Genomic DNA, 13394 nt, shown 5'->3' on the forward strand with positions numbered 1-13394 from the left:
TCGATCGACCTACAGTAATGTCGCACTCAACATTAATGCCTATGTATGGTGCCATAATACATAATATATAACACTTGTTGAAAACTAAATATGCATCTCTCCTAATAATCTGAAATTTTATTTTTATTTTTAGATCCTTGTTTTGCAGTAAAGTGCCGTGAGAAAGAAAACTGTGTTGCTTCTGGGAAGTCAGCCACTTGTGTACCAACATCGAAAGCTTCCTGCTGGGCAGCAGGTGACCCCCACTACCAGACTTTCGACCAAGTTAATTATGACTTCCAGGGAACATGCAGCTATATTTTAGCTCAGACAACTAATACTGACCCCACCCTCACACCATTCAGTGTGGTCAATAAGAATGAACTGCGTGGAAACTTCGATGGTTCGTTTGTCAAGACAGTCACAGTCACTGTGTACGGCCACACAATTGCAATTGTCAGAGATGAAAGAGGAAAAGTCAGGGTAAGCATCAACAATGAAGGAATACTAAAAGTAAACCAATTAAAGAATCCTCTCTAGACTCACGCCCTAGTTATCATACACAGTAATCCATTGAATGAATCATGTCAATGTCACCTTTGAAATAAGAAATGTAAGCATGTCGTATTGCACATTTTATTTTAGCAATAGATTAAAAGTGCTCTTTATAAGAATGGAAAACCTATGTTTAAGTAAACATCAATTCAAGTAGCCATTCAAGTGTATGTCCTTCAGTTACCTTTCAAGCTCCATAGCCACCACTATAGCAGATGCTACTCAGACATCAAGTCTAAAAAAATACATTTTTTCTATGCTGTCCTGCTCATTCAATTTCATTCTTTAGAAATATTAGATTTGTCTAAATTCTTGAACTACATTATCACTATTAGCATTCTTTCTCTTTTAGGTTGATGGAATAATAACTAATGTTCCTGTTAACATAGACTCTGGAAAAATTATCATCTCTCAGTCAGGAATTAGAGCAGTCCTGGAGACTGACTTTGGACTTGTGATCTCTTCTGATTGGAAAACAATGGTTTTAATTACTGTAACCAGCAGTTATTATAACAGTGTGGTGGGTCTGTGTGGCAACTACAATGAGAAAACAAATGATGACTACACAATACAAGGGGGTGGCGTTACAACAAATATCATCGACTGGGCCAAATCCTGGAGCGTTCCAGATCGCGATCCATTTTGCTGGCACTTCTGCAAGGGCTACTGTCCCACCTGTTCAGATGAAAATCAAGCATTGTATGGAGGCAAGAATTTCTGTGGAGTTGTCAGCCAAAAAGATGGTCCATTCCAGCAGTGTCATAGCAAAGTGTCTCCAGATATCTTCTTTGATAACTGCTTGTATGATGTATGCATTAATCAAGGGCGACAACCCATTTTGTGCCAGTCCCTGGGGACATATGTTGCATCTTGTCAGAAAGTTGGAGCTACAGTTTCCAATGAGTGGAGAAAGATTACTAACTGCCGTAAGTAGGTTATAATATTTTTTTATAAAATATGTCACTTTATTATTATGGGTTTAATGGCATGTGGAAGTCAGCGATTTTAACTTGCAGCAGTTCCTTGCTTTTTAACTTGAATATGTGAACATATTATTCATTTAACCACATTTCTGACATCAGATCTCACCTCTCTTGCATGCCGACGACAGCACAGTTATCTCAGTTTTATACAATGTAATCTTTAGCAAATTCTGAGGTCATTTATGTGCACTCAGGTTTCAACACAATGCCATTATTTTTTATTTGCAGCTCTTGACTGTCCAGCAAACAGCCACTATGAGTACTGTGGCAATGCTTGCCCCGCCACATGTACAGACCGAAAGGCCCCTGATAACTGCCAGAAGCCATGCACTGAGACCTGCCAGTGTAACGATGGATTTGTTCTGAGTGCTGGAGAGTGTGTACCAGTAAACAACTGTGGCTGCAACTATAATGGACGCTACTATCAACCTGGGGAGACATTTTGGGCTGATGATAAATGCCAGCAGAGCTGCTCTTGTGATGGAAGTACGCGCAAAGTCACATGCCAACAGAAAGGCTGTAAGGACAAAGAGCAGTGCACTGTAGTCCAGGGAGTTCAAGACTGCTACCCAGTCAGCTACCAGACCTGTACAGCAATGGGAGATCCTCACTATCGCACCTTTGATGGCAAAACCTTTGACTTCCAGGGCACATGTGTTTATCGGTTGGCAGGGGTGTGCTCCAAAGACCCCAGCCTGAAAACCTTTGATGTAACTGTGCAGAACAACAACAGAGGCAGTCGTCTTGTTGCATTTACCAAGGTGGTGTCTGTGAAGGTGTATGACACCACATTTACTATCAGTCAAGAAATCAACGGAAAGATCACGGTACGTTTCAGATCTTGTATAAGATTTTGTTAGTACTGTTGGAAAATATAACCAAAAAACCTGAAATAAAAAAAATGTCATTTGTTGTATAAGTAATTATTACACTTATTTGTTTTATAAGTATATAAGTTCAAAGTTATAAACCAATATGTCATCAAAGAAATGCTTACAAATCAAGTAGAATACCATAACCTTTTAACATCTAAAGTATTAGTGCTGGGCAGTGATTGAAATTTTTAATCGTGATTAATCATAATAATCACATTGTTATGTACAAAATTCAATAATTAACTCAAAAGTAATGTATTGCGTGTATTTGGTTTGCAAACACTTTAAACAAATAACGTGCTTTTTAACAGCAGTATTCCCTTTACATGGTAGCGGTTAAAATATTTCTTGTAAATCTCAACTTAAACATTAATGTAATCAAATCAAATACAAAACCAAAGCTATTTGCCACTGCCAGGGCATTAACTTTTTATCTAGTTTGTTATAGAAAAACAAGTTACCCTCAGAGTCCAGAGCCACGATCGTAACATTATAACAGGCACCTTCCGAGCAACAGCAAGTTAACATTTGTAAATCTGGTTTCTTTTTTATTTGAACAGATACCAGCAGAAACATTTTCTTTTATCAGAGAGCAGCATAAATAGTTGTATGTTTAGTAGCAACTCCTTGAGGGCTAATATTTTTTCCAAAAAACTCAGTTTTCTGAAAAGTGCACAAAGCAATGGTTTCACACATAAATCAACACAAAACGTCTATTGCTGCCTGTTGCTGCCTGCTGTTGGCGCCTGTTTGAAGCAGCAACGGCTCGACAGCCAGCAGGAATTCACAGTGGGCTGGCTGCCTGGCTGTCTTTGTGAGACAGGTGGGCAGGGGTGGCATTTGCAGTATCATTTGTACCTCCTGTCATCTTAAGTGTCTGTCCTCCCTTGCAAATGTTGCCATAGGAGCATCAGCTACACAAACGTGTTCAGCACCACAAACAGCTGGGGACTGATCAGCTGATGCCGGTACCTCACTTTCATTTTCGATCAATTGCATCAAAATCGTAGTTCAACAAATCAGAGTCCGATCCAGCGATAATACAAAAAAAGTCATCCACGGATTATTTTGCTTTGAGCTTTCACTTTGGTATCTCTCCATATGCCATTTTCGAAGCTGTTTGCTCTTCGCTCCTTATACACACACAGGGAATCAAGGTCAAATAGACAAAGCTAATTTTCCCTCTTGCAAAAGCATATCGAGAAGCAATGTAACAAGAAGATCACTGATCTCTATCGATTGCTAGCAAGACTGAGGCTTTCAAAATAATAATAATGTAGTACTAGGGTGTTGTACCATGTTAGCCATTATGAATGTAGAGAAAAGCCAAGTAAAATGACACCTTTTATTGGCTAACTAAAAGGATTAGAATATGCAAGCTTTCGAGGTAACTCAGGCCCCTTCTTCATGCAAATTGTAATCTTTTTAGTTAGCCAATAAAAGGTGTCTGTAAAATAATAATAATAATAACAAAAACTGTTGCCGTTAATTACTTAATTAATTGCTCGGCCCTAATATATATAATAATTGGAAAAAGGTTTGATGCAACATGGTGAAACTTGTATAATTGGATGAAAGCAAAAGACAAAAAACAAACCATAAGAACACCTTTTCAGATAGGAGTCATCAAGCAGACTGGCTCAAAATGGTGATGTTGTCAGTCTTATAAGGCTGAGGCAGGAAGAGGTGGGTTCAGGAGGGTGGATGATTAAAGTGACAACAGAGTTTGTGAGATTGTCAATCGTCTAATCAAATACAGAAGAAGGAAGAGAAACGGCAATATGTAACAACTGCAAGCTCCCCTTAACATAGAGGAAGTGTTGGGGCACCAACCATGTTACCCTTTTAATATTTACAGTGTCTTCAGACTGAAATAGGAGCTTGATGGCTCATCAGACAAAGCACAATGAAAAGCAGATTAACTAAAGAAATAAACAAGAGGATTTCAAAATTCTCTCAGGTGTGTCCAGTTCAGGTAGGAGTTCCAGTCATCAATAGGCTCTCTTCAGAATGAGACATGCCATGCTAAGAACATCTCTGTTTTATAGCAGGGGCACAACAGGGGTGGTTGTAAGGGCTGTAGGAGAAAGGGAAGATGTTACTGTCAGAAACCATGACCCCTCATGTCCCAGAATGGTAGTGCTTACCTGACATGAGCCCAAAATGCAAACCTTGTGCATGACAATAGATAGATAGATAGATAGATAGATAGATAGATAGATAGATAGATAGATAGATAGACTGCAGTGGGCTGGCACCCTGCCCGGGGTTTGTTTCCTGCCTTGTGCCCTGTGTTGGTTAGGATTGGCTCCAGCAGACCCCCGTGACCCTGTAGTTAGGATATAGTGGGTTGGATAGATAGATAGATAGATAGATAGATAGATAGATAGATAGATAGATATATAGATAGATAGATAGATAGATAGATAGATAGACTGCAGTGGGCTGGCACCCTGCCCGGGGTTTGTTTCCTGCCTTGTGCCCTGTGTTGGTTAGGATTGGCTCCAGCAGACCCCCGTGACCCTGTAGTTAGGATATAGTGGGTTGGATAATGGATAGATAGATAGATAGATAGATAGATAGATAGATAGATAGATAGATAGATAGATAGATAGATAGATAGATAGATAGATAGATAAGATTATGGGAATTGCTACCCTTGTTAAAATCATTGACAAAGGTTTCCTACTTCTTTACCAAAACACTACTATAAAATGTAAATCATAATTTTAAATATTACAATAGGGCAACATCACATTACCTTCTCAAGTGTAAATGGAATTTCAATTCAATATTCACTGTTATGTACTGTAAAGACTCTAAACTGAATTAAGGAGGTTCGATACTGGATGGATAGGTATCTGTACTAAAGACTCAACAAGCTGTCTTAACTAGTCTTCATGTGACAAGAATGTCACTCTTATATAATTTTGTAACAATATAAAATGAAAACTCCTTATCTAATTGGTTGTTCTTTTTTAGGTCAATGGAATTGTCACATCCCTGCCCTTCTCTCAGGAAACCAACAAAGTGATCGTATACAGAAGTGGTATTTCAGCCGTATTAGAAACCAACTTTGGCCTCAAAGTGACTTTTGACTGGAATCAAGTTGTCGCTGTCACCGTACCGAGCACCTACACCAATGCAATGTGTGGACTGTGCGGGAACTACAACGGAAACAAAGATGATGACTTGCAGTTAGCAGGTGGCCAGGCAGCACCCAATCCTACAGCTTTTGGAGACAGTCACAAAGTACAGGATGTTCCAGGCTGTGTTCCAGAATGCACGACATGCCCTAAACCAGTTATTCCACCAGTCAATCCTCCTTATGTGGCCAACTGTGATATCATTAAGGACAGTGCTGGCTCTTTGAAGGATTGCATGAACAAAGTTGACTATGCCCATTTCCATGCCAGCTGTGTCTATGACATCCTCCTTTACCAAGGATTGCAGAAGGCAGCCTGTGATGCTATCACTGCCTATGTAGTAGCCTGCCAGGCAGCCGGGGGTAAAATTGGCAACTGGAGGACAAACACGTTCTGTCGTAAGTGTTCAAGATTCATTGTTTCTTGTCATTTGTGGTAGCTTTTGATGAAGTACAACAGAATGGGCATTTCACTAAATTCATTAGTGACCCATTGTTTATGTCTCAATTGGTGTGGTTTTTAAAATCCCTAATACATTTTTCTCTGCCCCTTTTTTAGCTCTTGCTTGTCCACAGAACAGTGAGTACCAAAATTGTGCACCAGGCTGCCCAGCAACCTGCTACTCTATGTCTTCACCTGCTGGTTGCAATGCTGCTTGCAAAGAAGGGTGCCAGTGTAAAGATGGATTCCTTCTGAGCAATGACCAATGTGTGCCAATAGGAGAATGTGGCTGTAGCTACCAGCAACGGTACTATGCCAACAAAGAAGAATTTTATCCTGGTGATGCATGCAGTCAGCGTTGTAAATGCCAGGGTGGCATGGTTACCTGCACAGATGTCAAATGTGGTCCACAGGAAAAATGTTCAGTGGTCAATGGTGTCCAAGGCTGCTTTCCTACAGGCAGTGCTACTTGCATATCTGCTGGAGACCCCCATTACCAGACATTTGATAAACGCCGGTATGACTTCCAGGGAACATGTGATTACACGCTGTCAGCTGTTACTGCCACAGGTTCTCAACTTGAGAAATTCTCTGTGCAGTCGAACAATGCACGCCTGGGTCTTGGAAAAGTCTCTGAAACCCGCTCGGTAACAGTGGAGGTCTATGGGTACTCAATCACCATTGTGAAGAACCAGTCCTGGAAGGTTCAGGTAAGCAATTCCAATATACAATAAAGAGGTGTCTATCCCTGCACCATGCAGAATAAATCAAGACCAACTCTGGACATCATGCCAGTATCAAACACATGTTATTAGTTTAAAATTAAATCTACAAAATGATGAAGTGTGCAGAAAGTGAAGGAGTGGGAATACTTTCTGAATCCAAGGGGAAGGCAATGGTTGTGTTTGAGGAGGACGGCATTATGTTCCTGGACTTTTGTGACCTGGACTACTGCACCACTCCCCTTAATTGAGATTTCAGAGATTCTGACCCACGGCAAAGGAATCTGAATACTTATAAGCAGTTTTCAATATGTTTAATTCATTGGGAACGGTCAAGTCAAAAACCAATGTGTGGTCACCAGCAAATGTTCAATTGACACACAGAGATTGACTAAGCTGGTCCAGATGGGCAGCAGTGGTGCTGCAGTAAGTCAGGCAGCATTAGGACTTCGCATCACCAAGTGTGCACTGCAATATTAAGAGATGCAGACACAGGAGTAATCCACTGCACTGACAGTCCTCATTCTGGTATGGAGTTAAGTGTCCAACAGCTTCAATTTCTCCTTAATGAATGGCATTATTCTCACAGGGTTAAAGTGATTACGAAATGTTGTGGTACTTAATTCACAGTTGCTCGTGGTGTGGTAGTCCAGGTGTTTCTCATAGCATCATTATATAATGTTGAATTTGAGTCTTCACCCTCACATGAATATATTCTACTGCTGGGATAAACTCTCGACCCTGAATTGTTTTCAGTGTGTATGTGGATTTTTGAATTAATCTGCCACTTTTGAAAATCATTTCCGGTATTCATTTTATACTCTCTATTCACAGATGAATGGAATCCTGACAAACCTTCCTATTACAGTGCAGGGAGGAAAAATAACTGCTTCTCAAGTTGGAAGGTCAATAGTTGTGCAGACTGACTTCGGCCTAAAAGTTAGCTATGACCTGGTGAATGCTGCTGCAATAACCGTGCCATCCACATACAGTGGTCAAGTGGGTGGACTATGTGGCAATTATAACGGTAACGCTGATGATGACCTCTCTCTACCTAATGGTCAAGCTGCAAGTAATGTCAATGATTTTGGAGTCGCCTGGAAAATAGGTGGAAGCAGCGAGACCTGCGGCGATGCTTGTCTGAATGGAGGCTGTTCAGTACCTAGTGACAAAACAGTGGAAGAGTTGAAGAAGGAAGACAAATGTGGCCTCATTAGCTCCACCACTGGACCCCTGGCTGCCTGCCACTCCGTGCTGCCACCTGATGGCTTCCTGAAAAACTGCATCTATGACAGCAATGCTGCTGGAGGCAAGATGGAAATGGTATGTGCAGGAATTCAAGCCTATGTACATGCCTGCCAGGACGCTGGAGTAATACTAAAGTCTTGGAGAAGTAACACCTTCTGCCGTGAGTATCTAAAAGCATACCAAAGTAGAAAAATTGTAAATGTCCAATATTCTGTCAAGCGTTTGTTGAGGATTCTGGAATGAATGGCTTAGTGTTAAAGGATAATACTAGGCAAAGTTATCAAATTGGTCACTATTTAAATTTTCTTGTTGGGATATTTTATGTGTGGTTAGCACTTTACCGTTAAATTGATTGTGTGTGAGCATGGATATTTAGATAAGCAGGCCCTGCGATAGTCTGTCGTCCCATTCACAGTCCCAATAATAGGCTTTATACCACCCTGAGACCCTGAATTGAATTAAGCAAGCTTCAGAATGTTATGTTCTAATGTTTTTGGAGAAGACTAATTGAACCAGTAATAAAAGTAAATATGTTCTTACACACTCAGTCAGCACTGATACAGTATTCACTATCAGCAATGCTTTGTGTCAGCACATGCCACACTACCTGTAGCCAAATGGAGTAATGCTAAGGTAGCTATTCTAGAAGGCTTTTTAGTTGAAGTCTAGATGTTGATGCCAATAATACAAGTAATGGGTTCTATGTAGCATTTCAAAAGGTGTTCTGTTCACTCTTAATATTCTTATTTTATCTCAACAGCCATGACATGTCCCGCTAACAGCCACTATGATCTTTGTGCTGATACATGCCAAGCTAGCTGCATGGCACTGTCCACCCCTCTGACCTGCAAGAACTGTTTGGAAGGCTGCGAGTGTGACGTCGGCTTTTTAGCTGATGGAGACAAATGCGTGTCTATTGACTCCTGTGGCTGTGTGATGGATGGCAGATATTTAAAGGTACGGTAAGAGAATTAGGAATAAGAACATTGTTGGATGGGTGGCTAGACTACAGAGAATCATGTGCAGTCTCAATCATAGCGGTGTTCGTCTTCAACCTTAACTTACTGTTCATTTCTTAATTGCACATTGATGTGTTCTATTATGGCCAATAGGGGACATTCTTAATCATTCTTTAAATGGTTCCTGGCTGGGGTGTAAAAGCTCCTTCAAGTCATTTAGAAATTAAACTTTACATCGAGGTTGGCATGAGAGGCCAGGGCTTGAATGGCAGGAAGAAAAGAGGCCAGGGTGTTGAGAGAGAAAGGTACAGGCGGTCAAAAGCACTTGGCTGTGGTATGATGGTGGGAAGAAGACCAGCCACTCCGCATGGCTGATAGGGAGAGATTCTGCAAGTTATTTTGTTTTCTTTTAATGTACTTTTATCACTCTTTGTGTAATTACCCTGCATTGTGTTTTTTCTTTCTTGGTAACATTTTAATTTAGATAATGTCTATAATGCATTTATCAGACACATACTATTGTTTAATAAGACAATAGCAAAGGCCTCTTTTGGTCTTAATAACACTTATAAAGCATCAAAATAGTGTGCAATATGGCTTACTAAAGCAACTTCAATTTGGTGACTAATGCTTGATGTGAATCAGTACTCACCTTTACTCCATACCTGACACTTCCACATTTTTGTACTGGGAGTTTTTCTTACCAGTATGCAGTACTAGCACATCTATGTTTTATTCTTTTTAGTACTGTCACTTTTTCTTTTATACTTCTCATGACCTACGGCTGTCCTGATCTGCCTCTGTCTCTATGGACTGTACTCTGGAAGTGTAGTCCTCATTCAACTTCATTACCCAGGATGCACTAAGTTATGCAAGGTGTCTCGCATTCTGTGATAATGTTAACCTGGTTACAACAGGGCAACCAGACAGAAGAAAAAGGTCCACTTTAAAATCAAAGTTAGTGGAGACACATTGAACCGCTTGCTGGAAGTCAGCGGCATCAGTAAGTGAGTGCCTCTCCTATCAGCACCATTAGCTATTGACATGGCTGATGGTAACAACCATGACAGTGCTTATGAACAGCCAGACAAAGGAGAAAATGTTATATATTTGTTCATAGAATTAACTGCAAATTGTTAAAGACAAAAAAGCTGAGGTTCATCAATTTAAATGCATCATACACCAAAGTTGTAGGCAGATTTTAATTTGAGTAACTGGCATTTTTGCATCTTCAGTAAAGTAAATATGTTGAGAGCGTATAGTAGAAATTTAAAATGGAGTACGATTTTAAATTGGTGGTATCAGCTGACATACATGCCAATATGTGGAGTTCCGCTTTTTTCCTTTTATTTGCTCACAGTAATTTGGAAGAATTGCACAAATTCATTTTCATATTACCTTTCATTATGGCATGCATGTATCTCTCTGTGGGCAAAAAGAAAATTATTTAATCATTTAGATGGTGTTTATATTCCACCCTTCCAATGCTGATATCCCACCAACCCAACATCCTGAGTATCATCCCTTATTTTTTTCCCCTGAGCCACTGGTGACAATATGTCTTGTAATATTGCAAAATTTAGTATAAGGTTTGTGAATCTTTAATTAATGCTTAATATGACAAAATGAATCTCTCGTATTCCAAAATAAATTTTACCAGAGTTTCAAAGGCCCCTAATATACCACACTGCTCAGAGGTAACCACTATATTAACACTTTGTAAGAATATTAAGATCAAATGAAGGTATTTTAAAGTCTTATTAAATAACCATATGTGACTAATAGATGCATTTTAGGTAATACCTAAAGTATCTAAATAATACATTTTTAAGTTCATTATTAATAATAATAATAATAATAATAACAACAACAAAATTCATTTATGGTAACACTGTTGTCTTGCAGTAAGGACACCAGATTTCACATCCCAGGTCCTCCATGTGTGAGGTATGCATGTTCTCCCCGTGTCCCCTGGATGCTCCGGTTTTCTCCCATAGTCATGCAGGCTGCTAGGTCGATTAGTGATGCTAAACTGACCTGTGTGTGAGTGTGTTCACCCTGCGATGGACTGGCATCTGGTTTAGATGTTGTTCTTGCCTTGTGCACAATGCCTTCTGTAACAGGCAGATGACTTTATTTTTATTGTAAAAATGAATATATATGGTAATTAAAATAAAAAAAGAACAAAATTAAATATCATATAAAATAGGATGTGCTAAAATATAATGCATAAAATCAACAGGCAGCAACTTTGACCTACTTGACATTCATGCTGAGTTTAAATGCCAAGTGCACTGGGATTGTTCATCTATGACTTTTAGGAATCTCGGTGATAATTACTTTTGGAGTCAGGATTAGCCTTTGGAACTCCATGAGTTAACCACCTGAGACTCCATATAGCAGTTCCAGATGTCCCTGCAAATCTTGAATCCATTACTGCCCTCTCTATTAAGAAGCAGCAAAACACTCACTTATAACATTGGAAAATTCCTGTTCAATTTGCCTGTTGTACCACTGCCATCCTCAGATTCCCAGCATATGGGGTCTCACCTCTGCCCCCTACTGATTACAGATCATTCACACACCTAGAAGTGCATATATTATTTGTATGGACCATCCATTAAGCCATCTTATAACCTGACCCTGTCCTGTACTGCTTTCAGTCCTCACTGGGTAATGGCCTTTCTCCAGCTCAGCTTGTGAACTTGCCTTTATGTTATCATTAAACAGAGACTGCCTCTTATTGTTTAACATTCCTTTAGATTTAACATGCAGTTTTTTCTCCCAGGGAACAAATTTTGGTCCCACTTCTTTTAAGCCCCACATTTTTTGCATTCATTAATTCTCACATTGTTCCCCTATTTGATTCTGTACCTTCCACAGAATGGTGAGACGGTGTTTACAGATCAATGCACTAAGACATGCTCATGCAAAGCAGGCCAAGGAGTTGTGTGTCAGGCAACCAGCTGCTCCGCTGACAGCATGTGCGATGTGAGGAACGGTGCCTTGGGCTGCCATCCAAGAGAGGTCTCCTGTAGCCTGAAAGATGGCGTCATCTCAACATTTGATGGAATGAACACCCAAATCGAAATAAGTGGTGTCTTCGACTTGGCATTGCTCGCAGATGACAAGGCACAGCTTGAAGACTGGTTCAGAGTAGCAGCTGGCATTAACAACTGCAAGACAAACTCTCTTAATGTTGTTCATTCTTTCTTCGGACAAAACTTCATCACGGTGACCAGTACCAATGATGTCTGGGTAGGTAACAGAATATAATGCTTGCCATCTTTTTTGTTGCAGACTTGAATGGTCTTTAGAGGACCTTTGTTAACATCTATAAAGAGAGAGATAATGTGTTTTTTTTTTTCGACAATTTTTAAAATTGCTTTACACTTTTATTCTTTGTCTCTAAACATAATGTACTATACAAGTGAATAAATCTATTCAGAGATAAGGCCACTACTAAAATTTGATAGCAGTATAATCACATTTCCGGGCCTAACACTGTACTGTCTAACTATTTTCTCCTTTCTCTTTTCAGGTGAATGGCAAGCGTGCTGTTCTCCCTTACAAAGTTACTGATAACATTTCTGTATCACTGAACAATGGTGCTGTAGTGATTAAGCAGACTGGGAAAGTGAGCCTGAAAATCGGTGCTGCTGGGGATCTGTCACTGACCATACAGAGCAGTCTCTTCAGTCACCTGGCTGGCTTCTGTGGCAGTGCCAACAATGACCTGAATGATGACATGAGGACAAGGGAAGGATATCTAACCAGTGACCAAGTGGAGTTTATCCAGTCTTGGACTGCACAGGATTTTATGCCCCAATGGTAAGATAAAAAATGAAGTTTATATTATACACAAGATGGAAAATGTATTTGTTGACTATTAACATGATTTCCCTTGTTTATACAGTAGTTATGCAGTACATTGTAGGGCATTCTAAATAACAGGTCTTCTTCCATCTACATGCTTATCCCTATAATAAAAGACATGTTGCTGACCTAGCCAGAACATGCAATCATTTCATGAAAACATTTTTAAAACCAAGTAAAAATGTGGTGAATGAATGAACAAGCCACTTCCATGATGTAAAGTACACATTTAAATATGTATTAAGTCTATCTAACTGCCAAAGGGAACGTCTTTCCTTATTCCTCTTGTATTATTGTGAGGTAAGTGGCACTTACCAAGTTCATTTTTTGACTGCTCTACTCTTGAACCCTTAGCTTAACACACAAACACAGATCCAATTCACTTAAGCATTGATTATAAGATATGCCAGCACAAACTATCACTCCTTAGTACTCCACATACAGTATGGACTCACTAGCTTTGGAGTGAACAACATCTGGTTGTCCCCAGATATAATCTAGACCTGAAGGCCAGTTTGGTCAACAAGAATGCACTAGACACATGAAGGCCAACACCTTGGATAATGCCACTTACCCACCAACAATACATTACAGTACTTCAAACCATGTT

At 39.8% G+C, this 13394-nt stretch overlaps 1 protein-coding gene across 1 annotated transcript in view; it reads left to right on the forward strand.

The window, feature by feature from the left end:
* The window catches only part of LOC120541722 (IgGFc-binding protein-like), a 59797-nt gene that overhangs the window by 42973 nt on the left and 3430 nt on the right, over nucleotides 1-13394 (forward strand). The window contains exons 12-20 of the mRNA XM_039773613.1: nucleotides 134-462; nucleotides 887-1460; nucleotides 1746-2344; nucleotides 5375-5936; nucleotides 6097-6689; nucleotides 7536-8109; nucleotides 8710-8906; nucleotides 11792-12166; nucleotides 12450-12739. Of these exons, the coding sequence (XP_039629547.1) occupies nucleotides 134-462; nucleotides 887-1460; nucleotides 1746-2344; nucleotides 5375-5936; nucleotides 6097-6689; nucleotides 7536-8109; nucleotides 8710-8906; nucleotides 11792-12166; nucleotides 12450-12739 (4093 nt within the window). The remainder of the gene's footprint in view (nucleotides 1-133; nucleotides 463-886; nucleotides 1461-1745; nucleotides 2345-5374; nucleotides 5937-6096; nucleotides 6690-7535; nucleotides 8110-8709; nucleotides 8907-11791; nucleotides 12167-12449; nucleotides 12740-13394) is intronic.

The sequence above is a fragment of the Polypterus senegalus genome, chromosome 12, assembly GCF_016835505.1.
Source record: "Polypterus senegalus isolate Bchr_013 chromosome 12, ASM1683550v1, whole genome shotgun sequence".
NCBI lineage: Eukaryota > Metazoa > Chordata > Cladistia > Polypteriformes > Polypteridae > Polypterus > Polypterus senegalus.